General features: G+C 46.6%; 1 protein-coding gene across 1 annotated transcript in view; it reads left to right on the top strand.

Annotated features, from left to right (window-relative positions):
• The window catches only part of C6H3orf18 (chromosome 6 C3orf18 homolog), a 41,201-nt gene extending 16,972 nt beyond the window's left edge, over positions 1-24,229 (top strand). Inside the window, 2 exon segments of the mRNA XM_030207159.1 lie at positions 11,000-11,130; positions 23,863-24,229. Coding sequence (XP_030063019.1) covers positions 11,000-11,130; positions 23,863-23,943 — 212 coding nt within the window. The 3' untranslated portion in view covers positions 23,944-24,229.
• Positions 24,230-24,868: the final 639 nt, after the last annotated feature.

Genomic DNA, 24,868 nt, shown 5'->3' on the forward strand with positions numbered 1-24,868 from the left:
CTTGCCGCCTGTTGACAAAAGCCCGCAGGAACCCCTTTAGCGTCTTATTAATCCGCTCGACCATCCCGTTGGTCTGGGGATGGTAGGCAGAAGAGAAATGGGTGACGACCCCCAGGGCGGAACACAGGGCTCTCCAAAATTGCGAAGTGAACTGGGCTCCCCGGTCACTGATGATCCTGACTGGTAGCCCATGGAGCCGGAATATGTGCTGGATGAACTGCTGGGCTAACAGTGCTGCTGACGGAAGCCCTGGCAGGGGAACGAAATGCGCCATGCGGGAGAACCGGTCTACCACTACCCAAATCACTGTGTGCCCCTAGGAGCGAGGAAGATCCGTAATGAAATCCATAGATAATTCTTCCCAGGGGGCTGCAGGAATGGGCAAGGGCTGCAGATTCCCCCAGGGGCGCCCCACAACAGACTTGGTCCGGGCACAGGTGGGGCAGGTCGTGACAAACTGCAGGACATCTTGGTTCATACGAGGCCATCGGTACTGGCGAGAAATCAGACGGAGGGTTTTTTGAAACCCAAAGTGTCCAGCCCATACAGACGAGTGTCCCCAGTGCATTACTTTTTCCCGGTTCTGTGGAGGCACGAATTCCCGCGTAGGTGTGACCCCAGCCTGGGCCGCACAGAGGCAAGCCGGGTCCAACATAGGATGAGGTTCCTCAATGTCCTCTGGAACTTCGAAGGCTCTGGAGAGAGAGTCTGCAGGGGTATTCTGCGCCGCCGACCGGAACACTAGTTGAAACTGGAACCTGGCGAAGAACAACGACCAGCGGGCCTGCCGCGGATTCAACCTTTTCGCCTCCTGCAGATACAAAATATTCTTGTGATCTGTAATCACAGTAGATCGGTGCTCTGTCCCTTCCAGCAGATGTCTCCACTCTTGCAGGGCTAATTTCAGAGCTAGCAGTTCTCTATCCCCTACGGTATAGTTGCGCTCCGCTGGGGAAAACTTCCGGGAGAAGAAGAAACAGGGTTGGCGTCGGCCCTTGGCGTTAACTTGAGAGAGGACTGCCCCGGCGCCCAAAGCAGAGGCATCCACCTCTACCACAAAAGGTTTGTCTGGATCCGGGGCCTGAAGGATGGGAGCGGATTCAAAAGCTTTCTTCAACTGACTGAATGCCGTGTGCGCCTCGGCTGGCCAGTTTTTAACATTCGCATGCTTCTTAGTGAGCGCTGTCAATGGAGCCGTCAATTGCGAGTAATGGGGAATAAATTGACGGTAGTAATTAGCGAACCCCAGGAACCGTTGCAGTGCCTTCAGGCCTTGAGGTTGGGGCCACTCCCGGATAGCGCAGAGTTTGTCTGGATCCATCTGCAGACCCCCAGGTAAGAGAACATGTCCTAAAAAGGACAGGGTCTGCTGGTGGAAAGAGCATTTGCTGAGCTTGGCAAACAAATGATACTGCCGCAAGCGCTGGAGGACGGTCCGAACGTGGACCACATGCTCCTGGGGATCTTTAGAGAAAATCAGGATGTCATCCAGGTATACAATTACAGTAGAATAAAGCAGGTCTCCAAGGGCGAAGTTCATGAACTTCTGGAACACCGCTGGAGCGTTACACAGGCCAAAGGGCATCACCCGGTATTCAAAGTGCCCCTCATGCGTGTTAAACGCGGTTTTCCATTTGTCCCCCTGCCGGATACGAACCAAGTTGTAGGCCCCATGGAGGTCTAACTTGGTAAAGATCTGGGCCCCCTGCAGCCGATCGAACAACTCCGGGATAAGGGGCAGAGGATATCGATCCTTCACAGTGATGGCATTTAGACCCCGGTAGTTGATACAGGGCCTCAAGGAGCCATCCTTCTTTGTCACAAAAAAGAATCCTGCTCCGGCAGGGGATGTGGAGGGACGAATGAACCCCTTCTGGAGATTTTCCCGGATGTAGGCTTGGATGACCTTCGATTCTTCTCGGGACAGCGTATAGAGTCGGCCTCGCGGTGGCATCTTGCTGGTCATCAAATTGATAGCGCAATCAAAGGACCGATGTGGGGGTAGCACATCCGCTTCCACGGGATTGAACACATCAGCAAAGTCCCGGTACTCCTTGGGCAGGGCAGCTTGACAGACTGGCACGGCTTTAGGAGTGGCCACCACCGCGGGGCAGCTGGACTCCCGACCCTTTAAACAGGTCTCGGCGCAGGCACCACCCCAAGCTTGAATCCTCCCTAGAGTCCAATCTATTACAGAGGTGTGACGCCGTAACCAGGGCAGGCCCAGCACCACGGGATGAATGGTGCGGGACAGAATCAGAAACTGAGCCTCCTCTCGGTGGTCTTCCCCCACCTGGAGCCGCAAAAATGGGGTCACCTCAGTGATAGGCTGGGGTAACGAGGTTCCCTGGATGGACGTAACTTGCAAGGCGGGCCGATAGGGCAGTATAGGCCATCCCATCTGCCGCAGAAGTTCCTGACTAATAACATTTCCCCCTGCCCCGGAATCCAACAGAGCTCGGGTATGAACCACCGTCTCCTGCCACCGCAGGGTCACCAGAAGAGTAATCAAATTGTCTGGTAGGGGATTAGAGTGCCCCAAGACCCCTCCCCTCATGGTGCCTTGGGAATGGCGTTTCCCGGCCGTGCGGGGCAGGTGCTGATGAAGTGACCGGTCTCGCCGCAGTATAGGCAAAGGCCGCCCCGAAGGCGGTGAGTCCTCTCAGACGGGGTCAACTGTTGACGGCCAATAACCATAGGCTCCTCGGAGGCCTCCCTCGGGCCTCTGGAGCCCCGTCGGGGAGAGAGTACCCGACTAGGCCGGGAGCCGCCTCCAGACCCCTTCCGCCGGTCAGCACGGGCTCTAGCCCTTTCCTGGAAACGGGTATCCACCCGAACACAGAGCGAGATCAAGGCGTCCAGCTGCCCCAGAACTTCCAGACCGGCCAGCTCATCCTTGATCCGATCCTGGAGGCCCTCCAGGAAGATAGCGGATAGGGATTCCTGATTCCAGCGCAATTCTGTCGCCAGGGTCCGAAACCGGATAGCATAGTCGGCCACCGTCCCTTCGCCCTGCTGAATCCACAGCAGCTCGGAGGCGGCGGAAGACGGCCTTCCTGGAAGATCAAACACCATGCGGAACCCTAGCAGAGTAATCCAAACACAGTCCAAAGGTCAAACCAGGAGAACAAGGGAACGTACTGAAAAATGGAACACACAAAGACTGGCCTCGGGAAACAGAACCTGAAGCAACATCCTGTTTCAACTCCGCTCCTTAAATACTGTCAGCAATCAACCGCCCAGCCCCAGCCGACATAGCTGGCCAATCGGAAGCCGGCTACTGAAGGAATCCTTCTGGTTGGTTCTGTCCGGCTTCTCAGGCGGGGCAACAGCACCAACACCCCAATCCTGTTCCTCTGGGGCGGAGCTTCGGGTTCCCGCGCCCGAATGTGGGGAAGACGCCGGCCATCGCGTCTCGGCGCCATTCTTCCCGCTGGCGCAAGCACGGAACCCATAGCCGGCGACCGAGAGTCTGGAAGCCGCGATCGCCGGCCCACGGGCTCGGCCCCGGACAGGGCGGCCATCGCTGTGGCGAACCCCAGCTCTTAGCCGCGGCCTCAAGAAGGCCGGCCATCGCCGCAAAGGACACCGACTCTTGCCACCCGCAGAGGAGCAGCCGGAGGGAGCGACGGATGTGACAGGCAGTCTAGATTTCCTGGATAGAGGTAAAATGATTAGGTGCCGAAGGTGACATTGAAGTGATGGGCTTTGAATAAGGATTTGAAGATGGGAATGGAGGGGGCTCTGCGTATGGGCTCAGGGAGTTTGTTCCAAGCATAGGGAGAGGCAAGGCAGAAAGGGCGGAGCCTGGAGTTGGCGATGGTGGAGAAGGGAGCAGAGAGGAGGGATTTGTCCTGTGAGCGGAGGTTTCGGGTAGGAGCGTAAGGGGAGATAAGGGTAGAGAGGTAGTGAGGGGCTGCAGATTGAGTGCATTTGTAGGTTAGTAGGAGAAGTTTGAACTGTATGCGGTACCTGATTGGAAGTCAGTGAAGTGACTTGAGGAGAGGGGTGATATGAGCATATAGGTCCAGGCGGAAGATAAGACGTGCAGCAGAGTTCTGAACGGATTGAAGGGGGGATAGGTGGCTAAGTGGGAGGCCAGTGAGGAGTAGGTTGCAATAGTCAAGGCGAGAGGTAATAAGAGAGTGGACGAGAGTTCGGGTGGTGTGCTCAGAGAGGAAAGGGCGAATTTTGCTAATGTAGAGAAAGAAGCGACAGGTCTTGGCTAACTGCTGGATATGCGCGGAGAAGGAGAGGGAGGAGTCAAAGATGACTCCGAGGTTGCGGGCAGATGAGACGGGGAGGATGAGAGTGCCATCGACTGAGATAGAGAGTGGGGGGTTTGGGTGGAAAGATAATAAGCTTTGTCTTGGACATGTTCAGATTCAGGTGGCGGTTGGACATCCAGGCAGCAATGTCCGATAAGCAGGCCGATATTTTGGCCTGGGTTTCCGCAGTGATGTCTGGTGTGGAGAGATAAAGCTGGGTGTCGTCAGCATAGAGATGATATTGGAAGCCATGAGATAAGATCAGTGAGCCCAGGGAAGAGGTGTAGATTGAAAAAAGAAGGGGTCCAAAGACAGATCCCTGAGGAACTCCAACAGAGAGCGGGATGGGGGTGGAGGAAGATCCATGAGAATGTACTCTGAAGGTATGGTGGGAGAGATAAGAGGAGAACCAGGAGAGGACAGAGCCCTGGAACCCAAATGAAGATAGTGTGGCAAGGAGTAAATTGTGATTGACAGTGTCAAATGCGGCGGATAGGTCGAGGAGGATGAGGATGGAGTAATGACCTTTGGATTTGGCAAGGAACAGGTCATTACAGACTTTGGTGAGTGCTGTTTCTGTCGAGTGTAGAGGGCGAAAACCAGATTGAAGTGGATCGAGGATGGCATGAGAGGAGAGAAAATCGAGGCAGCGGCTGTGAACGGCGCGTTCAAGTATCTTGGAGAGGAAGGGTAGGAGGTAGATGGGGCGATAGTTGGAGGGGCAGGTAGGGTCAAGTGATGGTGTCGGAACCTTCCACCTCCCCTTACCTGCAGGCTGTTTTAATTCCTTACTTCCCTCTCAGGGTGGAAAATCTACAATTGCCATAACAAGCATTGCCTTACTGGCTGATATGGAGCCTTCAGCATCTGTGCCTGCTTAAGGCCTGCCGGCTTCTGCCACCTCTGAAACAGGAAGTTTAGAGGAGGTAGAACTGGCAGGCCTTGAGCTTGCACAGATGCTCAAGGCTTCCTGTCGTCTGTCCATCCAATGTCTATTATGGCAGCTGTAGATTTGCTGCTCTGAGCAAGGCAGGTAAGGAATTAAGAACATAATAGTAGGCATATTGGGTCAAACCAATGGTCCATCTAGCCCAGTATCCTATTTTCAGAACAGTGGCCAAGCCAGGTCACAAGTACCTGGCAGAAACCCAAATCGTGGCAACACACCATGATAAGACAGCTTGCAGGTAAGGGGCAGGTGGATGGAAGGTAGAAAAGGGATTCTGAAGCCTGGAGGTGGGGGTGAGGTAGGGAAGAAGAGGAATGCTAGACATGGAGGGTGGGGAAGGGAGGGAAGAAGAGAAATGTAGGGGACCCGGGGGTGGGAGGGAATTTTATGTGTGCAGTCTGCTAGGAATAGTGCTAACATTCAGGTGGCCTTCTGTGTAAAAAAGTTGCCCACCCCTGATGTAAGGGGTGGTGATGTCCTGGTTGTCCATCAATGGAGTCATATCCTAGGGCCCCAACAAAACATGTATTTGCTCCCAGTCCTCTCCCTACTTTGCTAGGTGCACACTCACTCCTCTCCAAACGAGAAGGCTCTCCAAATATTCTGCCAGCTGCCAGGTATTTAACTTTGAACATATAAGTTGGCCATTAAAAATTATACGTATTTTCAGCAGCACTATCCATATAAGTGCCGACGTTAACATAAAATATATAAGAACATAAGAATAGTCATACTGGGTCGGACCAATGATGCATCTAGCCCAGTATCCTGTTTTCCGAACAGTGGCCAAGCCAGGTCACAAGTACCTGGCAGAAACCCAAATCGTGGCAACATTCCATGCCACCAAACCCAGGGCAAGCAGTGGCATCCCTGTGTCCATCTCAATAACAGACTTTTCCTCCAGGAACTTATCCAAACCTTTTCTAAACCCAGATACGCTAACTGCTGTTACTACATTCTCCGACAAAGAGTTCCAGAGCCTAACTATTTGTTGAGTGAAAAAATATTTCCATGTAACTTCATTGAGTGTCCCTTAGTTTTTGTACTTTTTGAAAAAGTGAAAAATCAATTCACTTCTACTACTTCTACACGACTCAGGATTTTGTAGACCTCATATCGCCCCTCATCCGCCTTTTTTCCAAGCTGAAGAGCACTAACCTCTTTAGCATTTCCTCAGACGAAAGGAGTTCCATCCCCTTTATCAGTTTGGCCGCTCTTCTTTGAACCTTTTCCAATTCCGCTATATCTTTTTTGAGATACGGCGACCAGAACAGAACGTAATACTCAAGGTTAGGTCGCACCATGGAGTGATACAGAGGCAATGTAATATTCTTGGTCTTATTTACCATCCCTTTCCTAATAATTCCATTGAAAGAAAGAGATGGAAATCCAGGTATAGCTTTAAAGTTAGACCTACTTCTTACCCATCTGCACTTAGATATATAAGCAGACCTGCCAAGTCTCCCGCATTCAGCGGGAGACTTACGCTTTGGCGGGTCATCTCCTGCACTCCCACCAAAGCGGGAAAGTCTCCTGCTGAGACACCGCAGCAGCAGCACCCCCTTCCACCCAGTGGGCAGGAAAATATTGGTGGAAGGGGAAGCGGGAGACAGGAGGTAGAATGGAGAGAGTGGGAAGATGGGGAGAGATGGAGGGGACATGGAGATGGACTACAGAAAGAGAGAAACTGCTAAAGATAAGGATGGGGAGAAAGGGGGGGGATCCTGGCTGAGAGCAGAAAGAGGGAAGATGCTGGACGGAAGGGTAGGGAGAGAAATAGGAGAGACATTGAAGATGAGGAGAGAGGGGGGACATGATGAATGGAAAAGGGTAGAGAGAGACACACACAATGGAAAGAAGGGGCTAGAGAGAGAGAGAGAGAGAGAGACACTGGATGGAAGGATCAGGAGAGGGGGTAGACGGGTGGAAGGATGGGGAAAGAAAGAGGGAAAAAGGATAAAATGATGGGGAGAGAAAGAGGGAAGACGCTGGATAGAAGGATAGGGAGAGAAAGAAGGGAGATGGATGAAAGAATGCAGAGAGAAAGGGCAGATACTGGAAGAATGTGGAGAAAGAGAGGGGACACTGAACAGAAAAGGGTAGAGAGATAAAGAGACACTGGATAGAAGGAGGGGGGAGAGAGACACTAGATGGAAGGATCAGGAGAGAGGGTAGATGGGTGGAAGGATGGGGAGAGAAAGAGGGAAGACGCTGGATGGAGGGGTAGGGAGAAAGAGGAGACGCTGGATGGAAGGATGCAGAAAGAACGAGGGGAGACATTGGAAGGATGGGGAGAAAGAGGGGAGCTGCTGGATGGAAAGGGGGAGAGGACAGAAAGAAAGAGGAGAGACATTGGAACGATGGGGAGAGAAAGAGGGGGAGCTTCTGGATGGAAAGGGGGAGAGAACAGAGTAGCGAAAGACTGGAGAATAAGAGGAAGGGGCATAGGGAGAACAAGGGTGAGGAACAGATGAAAAACCATAGGTAGATGAATTAAAAGAAGGAAATTAAAGAATGGATAGTAAGAATTAATTAAATCTGGACAGAGAGAGAGGCAAAAAATATTGAAGAAAGAAAGAAAAAGGAGAGAAAAATGGCAAATGGGCAGGAAACTCCGGCAAGAGAGTTAAGAGAAGACGAAGGAAAGCGGAATCAAGAGACTGGGAGCAACTCAATTAGAAAAAGTAAATGGCCAGACAACAAAGGTAAAGAAAATAACTTTATTTTTAATTTAGGATAAAGTAATGTGGTAGCTGTGCTAATAAAGTTAAATAAATGCAAATAAAACACAAAATAGAAAATATGGTGATATCTTCACTGATTTTAAAACATTTTTGATTAGCTTTCAGAGACTAACACGGATACCATAACAGAATTATGCTGAAATAAAATATTTTCTGAAATGGCCTTGGGTTTCAGGTGTGCCATGGGCGGAGTGGGGCTGGGGGGCATGTACTAAAATCTCCCTGTCAAAAATTGGGACCCCTTGGCAGCTCTGTATAAGTTATATGTTTGATGGCTGAATATCTCTTTGGAGATTTCCCTTCAAGTCTCTGGTGTCGAGGTCCCTCAAATGAATCACTCAGAGACAAATAAGGAGTGCTCCAACTCTCTTTATTGAAGAGAGGTACAAACCAAACACTGCTTTGAGGTAGTCTTTCTGTCCTGAGGTTCTATAGCAATAATTAAACATAATTCATACTCTACAGATTTCCTTTATCTGTGTCTGCAACCCCCTTTCAAAATCACCAGTCCCTCTGGTTTAACATTTCTGTTTCTCTGGGATTCCTTTTCACACAGATCTCTCCAAACAGGAATTATCTTGCACATATAGTCCAACTCCTGAATGAGGCTTCTTCCTCTCCTTGTCCTTTCCTGTAAAGATTAGGGTCTGCTGCACTCCTTAATTCAATAGCAGCCAGAGGAGTGTATAAAACCTCTGTCTTTTACATCCATATCACTCTGGACACAAACTCAAAACTCATGGGAGGATTCACATAAACGACAAAGGCCCAAAAGCTGAGCCTTAAACACACATTGCTTCTACCACACAATCCATACAGATCCCTAAATCCACAACATTGTACCATATACTCTTTAGGGGGTCTCTGACCTACATATGGGCAGACAGAACCATTGCAACCATCCCAGAAAGGGAGTTCTGAAATCAAATAATATATTGCTCTTCTCAACTCTGAATTGGTATGATCTGAATGCAGGAGTGCACTGGTCTAGTGAAGGCCCTGAAAAAATCCTTATGTTATAAACCTAAATTAGAAAATTACTTTCAGCTAGATTTGAGAGTCTAAGGTGCTCATTTTCAAAGTAGATGAACATCTTAAAATGCCTAAAAAAAAGTCCATCTGCTACAAATCTGCTACAAATGTCCAAATCCTGATTTTGGAAAGTGACAGAGCCAGGCCTGGGGCAGGGCTGCTACTAGCACTCCCCCCCCCCCCCCCGCCCCCTTACCTTCTTGCGTTTGCTCCTTCCTTGGTCTGTCATTGTCCTGCTCCTATGTGCCGGGACCCAGGTTATCGTGTTAACGCAATCACCCGGGTCCGTACACTCAGGAGCAGGAGAGCGACAGACTGAGGGGGCCCCCCCTTGGAAGCCAGGCCCAGGGAATCTTGCCCCCCACTCTCAACAGCCCTGCTGGGGAGGGGCCAAAAAGTAGGATGTCCAATAGTGATTGTCAAATGGGAAGAAAACTCCATGTCTAAAAAGAAGGATGATTTTATCCAAGTCATGTCCAAGTTAAAAAAAAGTTTGCTGTAATTGAGCAGCTGACCACTGGAGGGGCCATAGCCTGAAGAGTTTGCATGGAAAGTCAGACTTTCCCCTCCCTCTTTCTGTTTCACCCATGTTCCTTCTCCTGCTTTTCTGTTAACTATTGTATTTCCACCCGGCTCCTATTGTATCTATCCTGTTGTCCATTCTATGCCTATCTCTATGATTTCACTATTACTAGCTTGTACGCTGCTCAGACATGTGTTTGATGGGCGTGAAGAAAGTTCTCTAATAAACTTGAAACTTGATTAGGGTATAATCCCTCCTTAATTCCCCAGTGATTGCTGTCCCCATCCATCTCTTCTGAAAGTGAAACTGGAAAGGAAAACCAGGATCTATGTCAACTGTGTGATGCACATTAGGAAGCAGCACACAGTTCAGAGCCTAGTGTTTGGTGCAGTGAACTGTAAAGTCTCACTTCAGTTCTTGTTTTTTGTTTGTTTTCTTTTTTGAAAGAATTCTGAGCCTTCCAGAAACAGAAAAATACATACTGTACCTAAAATATCAGACACCTACAAGCCTGAAGACCATTGAAGTGCTCTACATTCAGGTACAGTAGGTATTTTTCAGGTCCTAGAGGGATCACATTTACAAAAACAATAGTTATAATGGGACTTGAACCTGTATCCCTTGGTTTACTATCACTGCACTAGCCACTAGTCTACTTATCTGATTCCCCCTTGACAAGGAACAGGAGTGATCCTCAGTTGCTCCTTCTCCATCATTTGCTCCTCCATGCAGCTTGGCCTTTACCAGTAGTACCCTGAGACTACTGGTACACGAAGGGCACCAATTTGAACCCGGGACTTCAACAGAGCAGGAGCAACCAGAGATCATGCCTGTTCCCCAGTAGACATCAAGGACCCCCAGTTACAGTGTGTATGTGTGTGTGGGGGGGGGGGGGGAGGATTGGGAGGATCTTTGTTAAGGGGGAGTCGGATGAGAGTTTGGATGTTAGGGAGATTAAATGTTGATATATATGGTGGATATCAGATGAGGATATGGATGTTGAGAGGATCAGAAGTGGGTTCAATATGTATGTGTGGGGGGGGGGGGGTCAGAAGGTGGGATTATGCTGTTGGCTGGTATCTGAAGAATGATTTTATTCTTCATATGTAACTATTTTAAATTGCTGCTACCCTGGGGCATGGAGAGGCATGGATGCACACTTCTGCATGTCCTTGCACATAGTTTACAACAGGTTCTGCATTTCGTAGAGCCTTTGTAAAATATTGTGGTAATTTTGCCATGTACTGAATATTTAACTTCCTTCTCCATGTCCTTCCTAAAATTGGGTTCCATTTTTTTTCAGGTGAAAATTCACCAAAAAGGGAATAATTAAAAAATAGCCATTTCTTGGCTTGTTTTCAGGATTTACACTCCCTTCACCAATTCAAATCAGAAAATTTTGGAAAAGTAAATTGCACTGTGTGCAACGTTTTTCTAATCATACTTAATAAATACTAGCTCTTTGTATCTCCTATCAGGTTAGAGAAGCTTCGTCACCAGCTGATGCCCATGTATAACTTTGATCCTGCAGAAGAGCAGGATGAACTGGAGCAGGAGCTTCTAGAGCATGGCAGGGACTCTGTGTCTTCTTCTTCTCAGGCCTCTCAGAATAAGGTAAGGATGCTGGCAGCGGAATTTTAGATCTCCCCAAGCAGTCTCCTACCTACTGGTAGCTGTATTCTAAACATAGATTACCAATCTCAACTCATCTGTAATGACAGAAAATACCCATCATTCAATCAGGAAACACCAAGGGATTTTAAAAAAATCATACATCAGGTCAGTTATCTTGGGTGTCATTGTACGTAATACGCTGAAATCTTATGCTCAGTGTGTGGCAGTGGCCAAAAAAGCAAACAGGATGCTAGGAATTAGTAGGAAAGGGATGGTGAATAAGACCGAAAATACTATAATGCCTCTGTATCGCTCCATGGTGCGTCCGCACCTTGAGTAGTGTGTTTAGTTCTGGTCTCCTTCTCTCAAAAAAGATATAACCATACTGTTATATATTACTGTGTATGTAAGTTCATATATGCTGATTCGTATAGATAGTATATAACTGTATACTAATACTGTCTGTTTTGATCTGTATACACAGTATATAATTTTATACTCACTTTGTCTTCTCGTTGTTCCATTTTCCCAATCCTTTGGCCTTTTTATTCCTCCGCATCCTTCACATCCACCTCATCCAGACTATCAAGACAATCACACCCTCATCTCACTCAAAGTGACAGTTGTCCATCCATCCATCAAGACAATCACACCCTCATCTCACTCGAAGTGACACTTGTCCATCCATCCCTGTAATTCTACTCTCCTGTGCCTCACCCCCACCTAATTAACAAATTATCTACCCCTACCTTATCTATGATTTTCTTAAAAATACTCATTGTCATTCATTCACTTGCTCTTATCCATTCAACCTCCAAAGCCCTACCTTCGGAAAGGATGGGCTCCACCTTAACCAGGGTGGGACCAGGCTACTGGCATCGGCATTTAAAAAAAGAGATATAGCAGCTTTTAAACTAGAAACGGGGGAAAGGCCGACAGTCATTCAAAAGCGCATGGTTCGGGATAAGGTATCTTTCAAAGATATCACCAAAACAGGGAAGATAGGGTATCCTGATAGTGAGGTTGCAAAAGAGACCATAGTAGATCAGGTGTCCTTAAATAAAAATCAGACAAAAGATTGCAAATTAATACTGTCAAGTACTGAGCATGATGTAAATAGGAACAACAAACATAGTTTGAAATGTCCATATGCGAATGCTAGAATCCTAAGAAATAAGATGGGAGAGTTAGAATATATTGCACTAAATGAAAAATTAGATATAATAGGCATCTCTGAGACCTGGTGGAAGGAGGATAACCAGTGGGACACTGTCATACCAGGGTACAAATTATATCGTAGTGATAAGGTGGATCAAATTGGTGGAGGGGTAGCATTGTATATTAACAAGAGCCTTGAATCAAATAGATTGAAAACTCTGCAGGAAACAAAACACATCTTGGAATCCCTATGGATTGAAATTCCATGTGTAAAGGGGAAAAGGATAGTGATAGGAGTGTACTACCGTCCGCCTGGCCAGGATGAACAGACGGATGTAGAAATGTTAAAGGAAAGTAGGGAGGTTAACAAACTGGGCAACACAATAATAATGGGTGATTTCAATTACCCTGATATCGACTGGGTAAATGTTACATCAGGGCTAGGGAGGTAAAATTCCTTGACGAAATCAAGGACTGCTTTATGGAGCAGCTGGTACAGGAGACGACGAAAATTCCTTGACGAAATCAAGGACTGCTTTATGGAGCAGCTGGTACAGGAGTCGACGAAAGAAGGAAAAATTCTAGACCTAGTCCTTAGTGGAGCGCATGATCTGGTGCGGGAGGTAATGGTGCTGGGGCCGCATGATAAAAGTGATTATAATATGATCAAATTTGATATTAGCTTTGAAGTAAGTATACACAGGAAATCCAATACGTTAGCGTTTAACTCTAAAAAAAGGAGACTACGATAAAATGAGAAGAACGGTGTCAAAAAAACTTTGAGGGTCAAAAATTTACATCAGGCATGGATGCTGTTCAAAAACACCATCCTGGAAGCCCAGGCCAAGTATATTCCGCGTATTAAAAAAGGAGGACAGAAGATCAAACGACAGCTGGTGTGGTTAAAAAGTGAGGTGAAGGAAGCTATTAGAGCTAAAAGAAAATCCTTCAGAAAATGGAAGAAGGAACCGACTGAAAATAATAAGAAACAGCATAAGGAATGTCAAGTCAAATGCAAAGCGCTGATAAGGAAAGCTAAGAGGGACTTTGAAAAAAAAATTGCGTTGGAGGCCAAAACAGTAAAAAAATTATTTTTAGGTATATTAAAAGCAGGAAGCTGGCAAAAGAATCGGTTGGACCACTAGATGATTGAGGAGTAAAAGGGGCGATCAGGGAAGACAAAGCCGTAGCGGAGAGATAAATGAATTCTTTGCTTCAGTCTTCACCAAGGAAGATTTGGGTGGGATACCGGTGCCAGAAATGGTATTCGAAGTTCATGGGGGCATGTCGGAGGCGTAGCGAAGGCGGGACTTGGGCGTGCCTAACACATGGGCATCCTCGATCCATAATGGAAAAAAAAAAAGGGCATCCCTGACGAGCACTTGGACGAGTTTACCTGGTCCAGTTTTTCTTACGACCAAGCCACAAAAAGGTGCCCATACTGACCAGATGACCACCGGAAAGAATCGGGGATGACCTTCCTTTACTCCCCTAGTGGTCACTAACCCCCTCCCACCCTCAAAAAAACATCTTTCAAAATATTTTGTGCCAGCCTCTATGCCAGCCTCAAATGTCATACTCAGGTCCATCGCAGCAGTATGCAGGTCCCTGGAGCAGTTTTAGTGGGTGCAGTGCACTTCAGGCAGGTGGACCCAGCCCCCCCCACCTACTTGATACACTTGTGGTGGTAAATGTGAGCCCTCCAAAACCCACCAGAAACCCACTGTACCCACATCTAGGTGCCCCCCTTACCCATAAGGGCTATGGTAGTGGTGTACAGTTGAGGGTAGTGGGTTTTGGGGGGCTCAGCACACAAGGTAAGGGAGCTATGTACCTGGGAGCAATTTATGTCCACTGCAGTGCCCCCTAAGGTGCCCAGTTGGTGTCCTGGCATGTCAAGGGGACCAGTGCACTACGAATGCTGGCTCCTCCCACGACCAAAAGGCTTGCATTTGGTTGTTTCTGAGATGGGCGTCCTTGGTTTCCATTATCGCCGAAAATCAGAAACGACCAAGTCTAGGGATGACCATCTCTAAGGACGATCTAAATTTCAGGATTTGGGAGTCCCCGACCGTATTATCGAAACGAAAGATGGACGTCCATCTTGTTTCGATAATGTGGGTTTCCTCGCCCCTTCGCCAGGACGTTTTGTGAGGGCGTCCTCAGCAAAACTTGGGCGTCCCTTTTGATTATGCCCCTCCACGTGTGTTTAGAACTTGATGCTGGCTTGAATAGAACTTTGATGTTGGAGGAACAGGCGCAACTTTTGGTTGGCAAACAGGATTGTTTAAAGAAAAAGGTGGCAGATTTAGAGAGCAAGATAGATTATTTGGAAAATCGCTTGCACCACAATAATCTGCATTTAGTTGGCCTACTCAAGTCTGTTGGGGTTTCAGACCTCGTGGGATTTCTAGAGTCATGGCTGCCATCAGCGTTAAACCTTGGAGACAAGCTGCTTCACTTTCGGATTGAAAGAGTTCATAGATTGGGTCCCTTGAACTCCTCGAGAGATAAACCAAGAGTGGTGATTCTAAACGTTTTGAATTACACTCATAAGCATATGATCCTACGTGCTATTCGAGGAGGGATGGCATTAAAACATCAAAACGTCAAGGTACTGTGTTTTCAAGACTACTCAATGCAAGTTCAACAGCAAAGGAAGGCTTTTGCTTCGGTCTGTTCTGCCTTGTTTAAGATGAATATTCGTTTTGCCTTACTCTATCCGGCAAACCTCAGGGTCACTCCTTTTTTACCACGCCAGGAGAAGCTCTTACTTTTGTGGAATCTTTGCCTCAGGTTTTCTCCTCATCAAAGGCAGTGCCATTAGACATATGCAACACCCCATGTGTGAGTCATATAACCATAATTATTTGTATGTGGTGGTTAGTAGTGCACTATTTGGAACTTCAAGCAGCTCTGTTCCTGGTTAAAGATCTTTATATTGGACTAATGTGTGATCTTGACGTTCTCGTATTCCTTGTTACTTTCCCCTCCTCCCTTTTCCATTACTTCGTGTTTTTTTTCATTTCCTCTCTTTCTCTCTCTACTTTCTCATTTTACAAGTAATACTTGGATTAGAATGCAGATTCGTTCCTTTTATATGGACTACATAGACAGATTTGAGTTTATCTTGGAGGAGTGCATATTGCTGATTCATTGCCTATTACATGATCATATTGTTGATTGTAGGTTAATTATTATGATGTTATGAGAGACAGCATTGGTCTATGAAGTGGTGACTATTACAGTTGCCAGATTGGGAAGAATGGGGGAGATAATTGTGAGGTTAAATGCCTGTATTCATTGCCTTTGTTCACATTGTTCAACACCTTCTTTTTTTTTTTTTAACATATTTATGGTAGGTGAGTTACAGAGGATATGTAAGCTATTATGCGTTCTGTTATATAGAGTGGGTAAGGAAGGGGTTGTGTGTTTTAAGGGGATAATAGCACCAATGGGGGCAGACAACCGGGCACCAGTTTTTACATATGTATGGTAGGTGAGTTACAAGGGATATGCCAACTGTTATGCATTCTGTTAAGATGCTGGGTGTGTGTGTGGGGGGTGGGGGGGGGGGGGGGGGGGGGGGATGTCTGTTTTAAGGGGATACTGGCACCATGGGGGCAGATAACCAGCCTGGAAGTACAATTGTTGAGTGATTGGGATGGGGTTGTTTTGAGGTTGACTTTGTTTAGAGGGTACTATAACTTGTATAGTAGATGATACTTAATGGTCCTGGGATGGATCTGTTGGAAGCTAGGAATTATACAGGGGGGAGGGACGATCAAGACGTGACATCTCTTTGGAGCAGTTGGGGTTAGAAACGGAGGGATTCAAAAGGGAGTTACAGGGTCGGGAGGTGGGGACATGGGGGAGGGGTTCATTCAGTGCGGGGAGAGGTTACTATGAGTTGCGGGGCAGGGGGGATGGGTAGTGTGGCATTCAATTTCAGTGGGGGACTTATGAGGACCAGATATTACTGAGAAGACATAGTTGGTGCAGTAGGGTATGTTGGAGGCTAGGACGACATACCTGGGTATTAAGGAAGATGGGTTTTTGTTACTTGTCATACCTTGGGACTATTACATGAAAGACTGAAAGATATACTCATGGAATGTGGGAGGTATTACGTCTCCTATAAAAAGAAAGAAGATTTTGCATAGCCTACATTGGAAAGGGGCCACGATAGCTTTACTTCAGGAGACTCACCTAAATTCCACTGAACACTGTAAATTAAACACCTGGTGGGTGGGGGATTATATTGAAATTGCAGCTAGGGGGAAAAAGCAGGGGTCATTTATACTATTTCATAAAAACTTGCAGGTTGAGAAAAAGTCAGTGGAAGTGGACCCAGAGGGTCGCTATATTATTGCACAGTTGAAAATTGATGGCTCTCCTTATGTTTTGTGTAATATTTATGCTCCCAATGTCTATGATAAAAAAAAAATGTAAAATCATACATAAGCTCCAACCTTATGTACTGTAGGTGCTTCAGTTGTTATAGGAGGAGACTTTAATGTTGTGGCGAACCCACTTTTGGATAAATCACATCCCCCGGGAGTGGCTTATTATGATGACACTAAGGGGATACCATTACTTTGTGCTACATTAGGGCTGGTAGATGTATGGCGTTTTTTACACCCGGATGAGAAAGATTTCACACACTTGTCACGGGCTCATCACAATCAGTCCCGTATAGATTATATCTTAGTAGGGGAAGGTCTATTTTTGAATATTCAATCGGCTACAATTGATTTTACAGCAATGTCAGACCATGCCTCTATCTGGGTGGAGTTGGGGGGAGGGCAGGCTGGTTCCTTGTTTAGGAGGTGGGCATTTCAATTAGACTTGTATCAGGACCCAGATTTTCAGATTTATATTAAAACTAAATGGAGAGAATACCAGGAGTTTAACAACCAACATAGAGTGGACACCGTTTTATTCTGGGAAGCGGCCAAGGTAGTATTAAGGGGGGATATCATTGCTTATAGCATTACCAAGCGGAAGAGAAGAGATGCGGCCATATTACATTTGGAGAAGAAAGTGACATTTTATCGTCAGCACTATGGGAAATTTCCCTCGAGGGAAAACCTAGACCGGTATTTGGACGCACAGAGCTCACTGAATGAGCTGATACACCAAAGAGCTAAAATGTTGGCCCTATATTATCAATACCAACTACACAAACATGGGAATAAGGCAGGCCGGTTGTTGGCGTGTTTGGTACGACACAATAGGGGACCTAGAAAGGTGTTGGCCCTGCGTGCTGCATTGGGAAAACTGGTACATAGCAACTGTGAGATTGTGCAGACTTTTCGGTCATTTATCAGACATTATATACGCCAGACTCAGGGAATGAAATGGATCCAGAACTATATTTAGGGAGTTTGGATCTTCCTAGAGTATCGGAGACCCAGGTGGCAGCTCTTAATACTCCAGTAGGTCTGGATGAGGTGGTGTGGGCAGTTGGGAGGAGTGTGCTTTATAAAGCCCCTGGACCTGATGCTTATAGGATGGAATTTTATAAATTAATGTTACCAGATATTCAACATCTTCTAGTAAAACTGTTTAATATTATAGTGGAAATCAACATCTATTGGAGTCCCTCTGTATGGCGGGGATTGTGGTGTTTCCGAAGCCAGGGAAGGACCCTAGCTTTCCTGAATCTTATCGACCTATTTGTTTGATTGGATATGAGGCAAAGCTATTGATGGCATTCTGGCTAACAGGCTAGCGCACATTTTACCTTCGCTGATAGCGGAGCCTCAGGTTGGATTCATTAGGGGGAGACAAGCGGTCAAAAATATCCGTACTATTTTGGCATCTTTAGAGCAGGCGCAGACGACCTGTTTGCCTACTTTGCTCATCAGTTTTGATGCTGAGAAGGCCTTTGATAGGGTTATCTAGGATTCTTGTTTGCAGTGTTACGGACCTATGGTATCGAGAGCTTCTATGCACAGGCTGTACGGACATTATATATGGCATCAGAAGCTAGAGTAATGGTTAATGGGCAGGTCTTTTAATCATTTTCTATTCTAGGTGGTACATGTCAGGGGTGTCTGTTATCTCCGTTGTTGTTTGCTCTGACTCTGGACCCTCTGATCAGAGAAATTGTGAGTAATCCAGAGATTAGGGGGTAGCTTTGGGATCATATGAATTTAAAATCTCCGCCTTTGCTGATGACTTGTTAGTGCACTTGTCGTTGCCTGATAGTTCTCTTCCGGTTCTCTTGGAAAGCTTTGCAGAGTATGACTCTTTCTCTGGATTCCGTCTTAACATGAATAAATTGGAGGGGTGACCAACTTCCCCGGAGGTTCATAATTGTTGGAAAGGGGTATTCCCTTTGAAATGGGCCTCAGGAAGTTTTAGATATCTGGGCATTTTATTACCTGCTAATCCTTGCTATCTTTATAGGATTAACGTGGACCAGTTAATTCGTGTTACATGTCAACAATTAGCTGTTTGGCATACTTTCAGGCTTATTTTCAAAAGTGATCGCCGACCATCTTCCGACATAAATCGGGAGATGGCCGGCGATCTCGCAAAAGCGGCGAAATTGTTATAATCGAAAGCGGCGTTTTGACAGCATTGCCGCTTTCCCGTCGCTGCGCTGGCAAAAGTTCAAGGGGGCGTGTCGGAGGTGAACCAAAGGCAGGACATGGGTGGGCATGGGCATGGCTACCAGATGGCCAGCTTTTGCGGATAATGGAAAAAAAGCGGCGTTAAGCAGTATTTCGCTGTGTTTACTCGGTCCTTTTATTTTCACAACCAAGCCTCAAAAATGTGCCCCAACTGACCGGATGACCACCGGAGGGAATGGGGGATGACCTCCCCATAGTCCCCCAGTGGTCACCAACCCCCTCCCACACTAAAAAAATAAAAATAAAAACCTTTTTTTACCAGCCTCTATGCCAGCCTCAAATGTCATACCCAGCTCCCTGACAGCAGTATGCAAGTCCCTGGAGAAGTTTTTAATGGGTGCAGTGCACTTCAGGCAAGCAGACCCAGGTTCATCCCCCCCCCCCCACCTGTTACACTTGTGGTGGTAAATGTTAAGCCCTCCAACCCCCCCCCAAAACCCACTGTACCCACATGTAGGTGCCCCCCTAATGGTGTAGAGTTGTGGGGAGTGGGTTTGGGGGGGATTTGGGGGGCTTAGCACCCAAGGTAAGGGAGCTATGCACCTGGGAGCTTTTTTTGTATTAAAAAATTTTTTTTAGGAGTGCCCCCTAGGGTCCTGGCATGTGAGGGGGACCAGTGCACTACAAATGCTGGCTCCTCCCATGACCAAATGCCTTGGATTTCACCGGGTTTGAGATGGCTGGCATTTTTTTCTATTATCGCTGAAAAACAAAACCGGCGATCTCAAACCTGGCGAACTCTGGCATTTGGCTGGGCTAAACCGTATTATCGAAAAAAAAGATGGCCGGCCATCTTTTTTGATAATACAGTTCCGGCCAGCTGTTGCGCCGCCGCCAAAATAGATCACCGGCGATCTATTTTGCCGGCGACATTCGATTATGCCCCTCCACGTCACTTTCTCTCAGTGGCAGAATCAGCTTGTACCACATGATTTTATTTCTCTGTTGGTTATATGTGATGAGACATTTACCTCTCTGCTTATTACAAAAGATGATTTCTCGTTCATTTCTGTTGGGGAGGGAAAAACCTAAGCTTCCCTATATGGTCATTGGAGGATTGGAGGCTTGGGATTACCTAATATGAGACTATATAATCTGGCATGCCTATTATTGCATTTAGCGGATTGGGTGCTAGGTACAGACCACTATACGAATTGGTCTTTAGAAAAGGAGTTATTCCTCCCGATTCATCCTCATTATCTTCTGCATGCCCCGCAGCAAAGCTTGCCCTCCAGATTGAAAGGGCATGTTGTTTTGCATTCTATGCGACGTGTGGAACTTTCTATTGCGTGCTTTACAGCAGGATCCCCAATGCACGGATTTTCTGCCACTAGTGGGGAATTTGGATTTTGAACCGGGTCAGATTAAAGGCATATTTCATAAGTGGGCAGCGCAGGGGATATTTTATGTTGCTGATTTGCTGCGGGAGGATGGCAAATTACAAACGTGTGGAAGTGATGAAGGGTCTCCGACCGCCCTCTTTAAATTCCTTTCCTTATATGCAGGCCGCTCACTATTGTCAGACCCTTCGATTGAGATGCTCGAAAGGGGTATTTTTATTGTTGGACAATTTCTTTCGACCGATGTCTCAATCTTGTAACAAATCTTCATAAGAGTATTCTCCTGCTTCTTCCTGGTAAAGAAGCGAGGGATAGAAACACACAAAGGGGAAGGAACATGCTCAGGGCAGTTGGCATCTGTGGCGGTCACCAGTGGAATGCTTCCTGAAAGAGGTAGGTCTTCAAATCTATCTTGAATTGGACAAGGGATAATTGGATTTGTAGATGCTCAGGAAGCAGGTTCCAGAGCTCGGACCATGTATTGCGAAGATGCAGTGCCTTATTTTAACATGAGTGATTTCTTTACATGAGGGGATGATGAGGCATTTTTGTGTCTGCAAATGGAGAGAGCGAGCAGAGATATAGGGAGACAGCAAACTTGCTAGGAAGGCTGGTTCTCCAGTAGTCGAAATGTTAAAAACCAAAAGTAAAATTTTGTATACAATACATTATGGGAGCGGCACTTTTTAAATTAAAATTGGTCTTCCCACTGTTCCCTTTGAGACTTTCCATTCTTTAAGAAGAGAAAAACATCACTTAAATTCCGGTTGTATGTTGGGGCATCACTTAAAGCAGTCAAAAATATTTTTAAAGGGTGGGGGCCAAAGTCATGACAAATCCAAAAGCCCAACACTCCACAAAAAAATAAAATACGGGTGTGAATTCTCAATATCTACTATAATAAAACTCACCCTCAACGTTCTGAAGACACTGACGTCACTGCAGCCACTCAGACACCGGTTCGTAAGTTCATGGTGGTGAAGCCACAACACTCACCATGTCTCCATGCCCCGCCCTCGCGCCACACATGATGACGTTGAGGGTGGAACAAATACAGAACAATGCAAATGAACGAACGGGGAGGAGTAGGGAAACACGCGGAGCGTGTTTCCCTACTCCTCCCCTTCCAACGAATCGCTGCAGACAGCCTCATAAAACGAAGACACTTGCCCCAGCCCATTTCAAGGCCTCACCCCGCCCCTTTCACGCCCTCACCCCGCCCTTTTGCGCCATCACCACGCCCCTTTCACACTATCGCCCCCGCCCCCGGTCGCCCCCTCTTCCCCCCATCACCTTCCCTCCCCCCTGTCACATCCCCTCCCCTTACGCGACTATCCCTGGTGGTCTAGAGGTACCTCTTCACTCGGGTCAAGAAAGAAAGAGCCCCCGCTTTCCTGGCCGGAACTCTGCTGCTAGCTGCCCTGCTGCATCCTGTGTAAGTCCGGCTCTCAGCTTTTCAAAATGGCCGCTGAGAGTTGAAGCAGCCTCGCGAGACTTCAACTCTCAGCGGCCATTTTGAAACGCCGAGAGCCGGACTCGCACAGGATGCAGCAGGACAGTTAGCAGCAGTTATCCGACTAGGAAACAGGGGACTCTTTCTTTCCTGCCCCGACCGAAGAGGTACCTCTAGACCACCAGGGATAGTCGCGTAAGGGGAGGGGAAGGGAGTCCCGTGCCCGCCTCCGACGACAGGAGGGCGTGGGACTCGGAGGACAGAGAGGGAGACAGCAACAGAAGGAGTGGGGAACCCTTGCTAGCGCCCGTTTCATTTCAGGCAGAAACGGGCCTTTTTTACTAGTCTCTCCATAATGAACAATAATGATGGGGTTAGGGTGGTGGGGTTAGGGTGGTGGACTTTGGTCCTGGGGAACTGAGTTCGATTCCCACTTCAGGCACAGGCAGCTCGTTGTCACTCTGGGCAAGTCACTTAACCCTCCATTGCCCCATGTAAGCCACAATGAGCCTGACATTAGTGGGAAAGCGCGGGGTACAAATGTAAAAAATAATAATTCTTCATACAAAATTTTGTTCTTTCAATTCAACTTGCTTAAAACGTATTGCAAGCTTTGGGTCGGACCCATCACCAACATGGTCCATGTTTCAGAGACCTGCATCAGGGCATAGATCCTAAAACATCACAAAATATATGCAATTAGAATATATCTAAACTATGTATCTAGACAATAAATCCCAGAATATAATGACATCTACCTCAATGTGCCTCAGTATCGCTCTAAGCTTGCATTCTTCAAAATGGCATCTGAGGAAAACAAGATGCTGACTAATAAAAGTGCATCATGACCCATTCAACCAATCCTCTAATCCCATCACTCACTCATACCAGGGACCACCAATCTATCTCCAAGTTTAGTCCAATGGGATGTTTAGTATCTAATGAATAACTCCAGTCCTGTTCCTTCATATTAAGTATGCAAATCACCACCCTCCCATCCCAATTCAATTTTGTCAATAATATGCCAACAAATATCAGTTAATGAGTGGCCCTTTGCCAACCAATGATTGACCAAAGGTGCGACAATTCAAACGAGATCTAGGTTCATTTAAACTTAATTTAATCGGTCTTTTAGATCTCCCTACATAGATCAAATCACACAGACAGGCAACAGCATATACTACTCCACTAGAATCACAAATAGTTTTGGAGCGAGATCTCACCACCTCATTATTTCTTTTCAGTAACCAGCTTGAACCCTCAATAATACTACTGCACCACTGACAATTCCCACATTTTTTTTATATAAGAGGTAAAAGTGTGGGAGAGATAGTATCTTATAAGAGATTGGATTACGAGGTGAAAACGGGAGTGCCAGGAAATGCAAAGTGACTCTCTCTATCAAAGCCCCGAAACGAATTACTCATTTTACATCAAAGGCGTAGCCAGACCTTTATTTGGGAGGGGGCAGGCGGCTCATTTTACCCTGCTGTTGCCATAACCCCACATACCTGGGCGGCGGGGGTCCCGAAGCCCCGCCAGAAGAAGCTTCGCCGTCTCATTTATCACTGATTTGTGACGAGGCCATAAGGAAGAGGATGGGAAAGGACTTGTGGGGAACAATAAGAGGTCTTTAGAAAGAGCTGTAGATGTCCTACTTGCATACTCTTCACAGAATCATTGTGGCCATCACAAAGACTACAAATTTCAGGTGGTCTGAGAATCTGTGGAACTGGATTTGATTCCCACTGCAGCTCCTTGTGACTCTGGGCAAGTCACTTGAGCTTCCATTGCCTCAGGTACAAAAAAATTAAGACTGTGAGTCCAGTAGGGACAAAGAAAGTACCTGAATATAATATATAAACCGCTTTGGTTGTACCACAGAAATACGGTATATAAAATGCATGAAAAAAATTGAAAAAGATACACATGGTTTATGTCCCAATGCAGACAGGTTGAAAAATGCCCTTTTTATGACTAGAGGAGTGAATTAGTTTTTTGTGCTATGGATACTGACAGGAATATTACTTGAAATCTGTGTTTGTGTACAAGTACATCTTTAACTTGACTTTTTCAGCTTTTATGGGTAAGTTTTTATGTGCAGTTTTTCTCAATATTGTTTTTTATTGTTCTATCTTAGATTCTCCTCACAAGCCAGGGGCAGCTGCAGAGACCCAGCCGCCTGGTTTTCACAGATGTTGCTAATGCCATCAATGCCTGAATCGCTGTCTCATCTATACCCCTTTGATTAGCAAGGGCATTTGCAAGTACCTTCTATCTGGCATGAGCTGGTAATGTTATTGAGATTCACCGATCGCCTCATCTGTTTGCACCAAAATTGAGAAAGGACTAAAGCGTGACATGAATGCCCGTCCTTGATGCTCTCTTCAGGTGCTGCGTATACATAAAGAAGGGCCTTTCCTCAGTTCTAATATAAGGACAAGGCCTCTATGGTGCAATGGGTAGTGGCAGTTGTCTGCTGGTTCTAAAGTTCCTTCCATGTGGCTTTGCATCCTCACTTCCCTCAGGAGGAATATGTAGACCACAGCCAAGAAAAAGGAGACCCAGTGCTACAGGAGGAAATCACTGTGATATGGCACTCTGGCACTGGAGCTTTTCTAGTGGCAGAACCACTTCATTTGCAGCACAAATTGTTCTTGCAAAAAGAAAGTGAATTAATCAAATATCAGCATTTCAAGGTGGAAGATAGCAGGGCACCAAGATGATATTTCTTTAGTGCTACTTAGTGTTGTGATTTAAGAAAGGTGATTTCTGTGCTCCCTTCTCATCCATCCCCTTTAGGACTATACCTGAATACTCTTAGGATATCTGGAAATGTATTAAGTGGTTGAACTGGCATGAGGACCACACTTTGAGCGTAGAACAAAGGGGATTTAAGTAGAGGGATGCATTTGGCAAAAGTCTGTATAAAAAATAGCAGAGGTGGCCTGACATACTTGGAGAGTCGCCCAAAATAAGAGCGCAGTACAGGGTAGTGCCTGAGGAGGTTGTCTGTGTTCTCTGTAACACTTAATGTCCTCTGGCAATGACCAAAATTCTATCACCTGTTCTTGTCACACCTTTCTGGAGTGTCCATTGTACATGGGCATGTTCACTGGCAAATATATGCTTTTTCTTTTAAGATC

The sequence above is a fragment of the Microcaecilia unicolor genome, chromosome 6 (assembly GCF_901765095.1).
Source record: "Microcaecilia unicolor chromosome 6, aMicUni1.1, whole genome shotgun sequence".
NCBI lineage: Eukaryota > Metazoa > Chordata > Amphibia > Gymnophiona > Siphonopidae > Microcaecilia > Microcaecilia unicolor.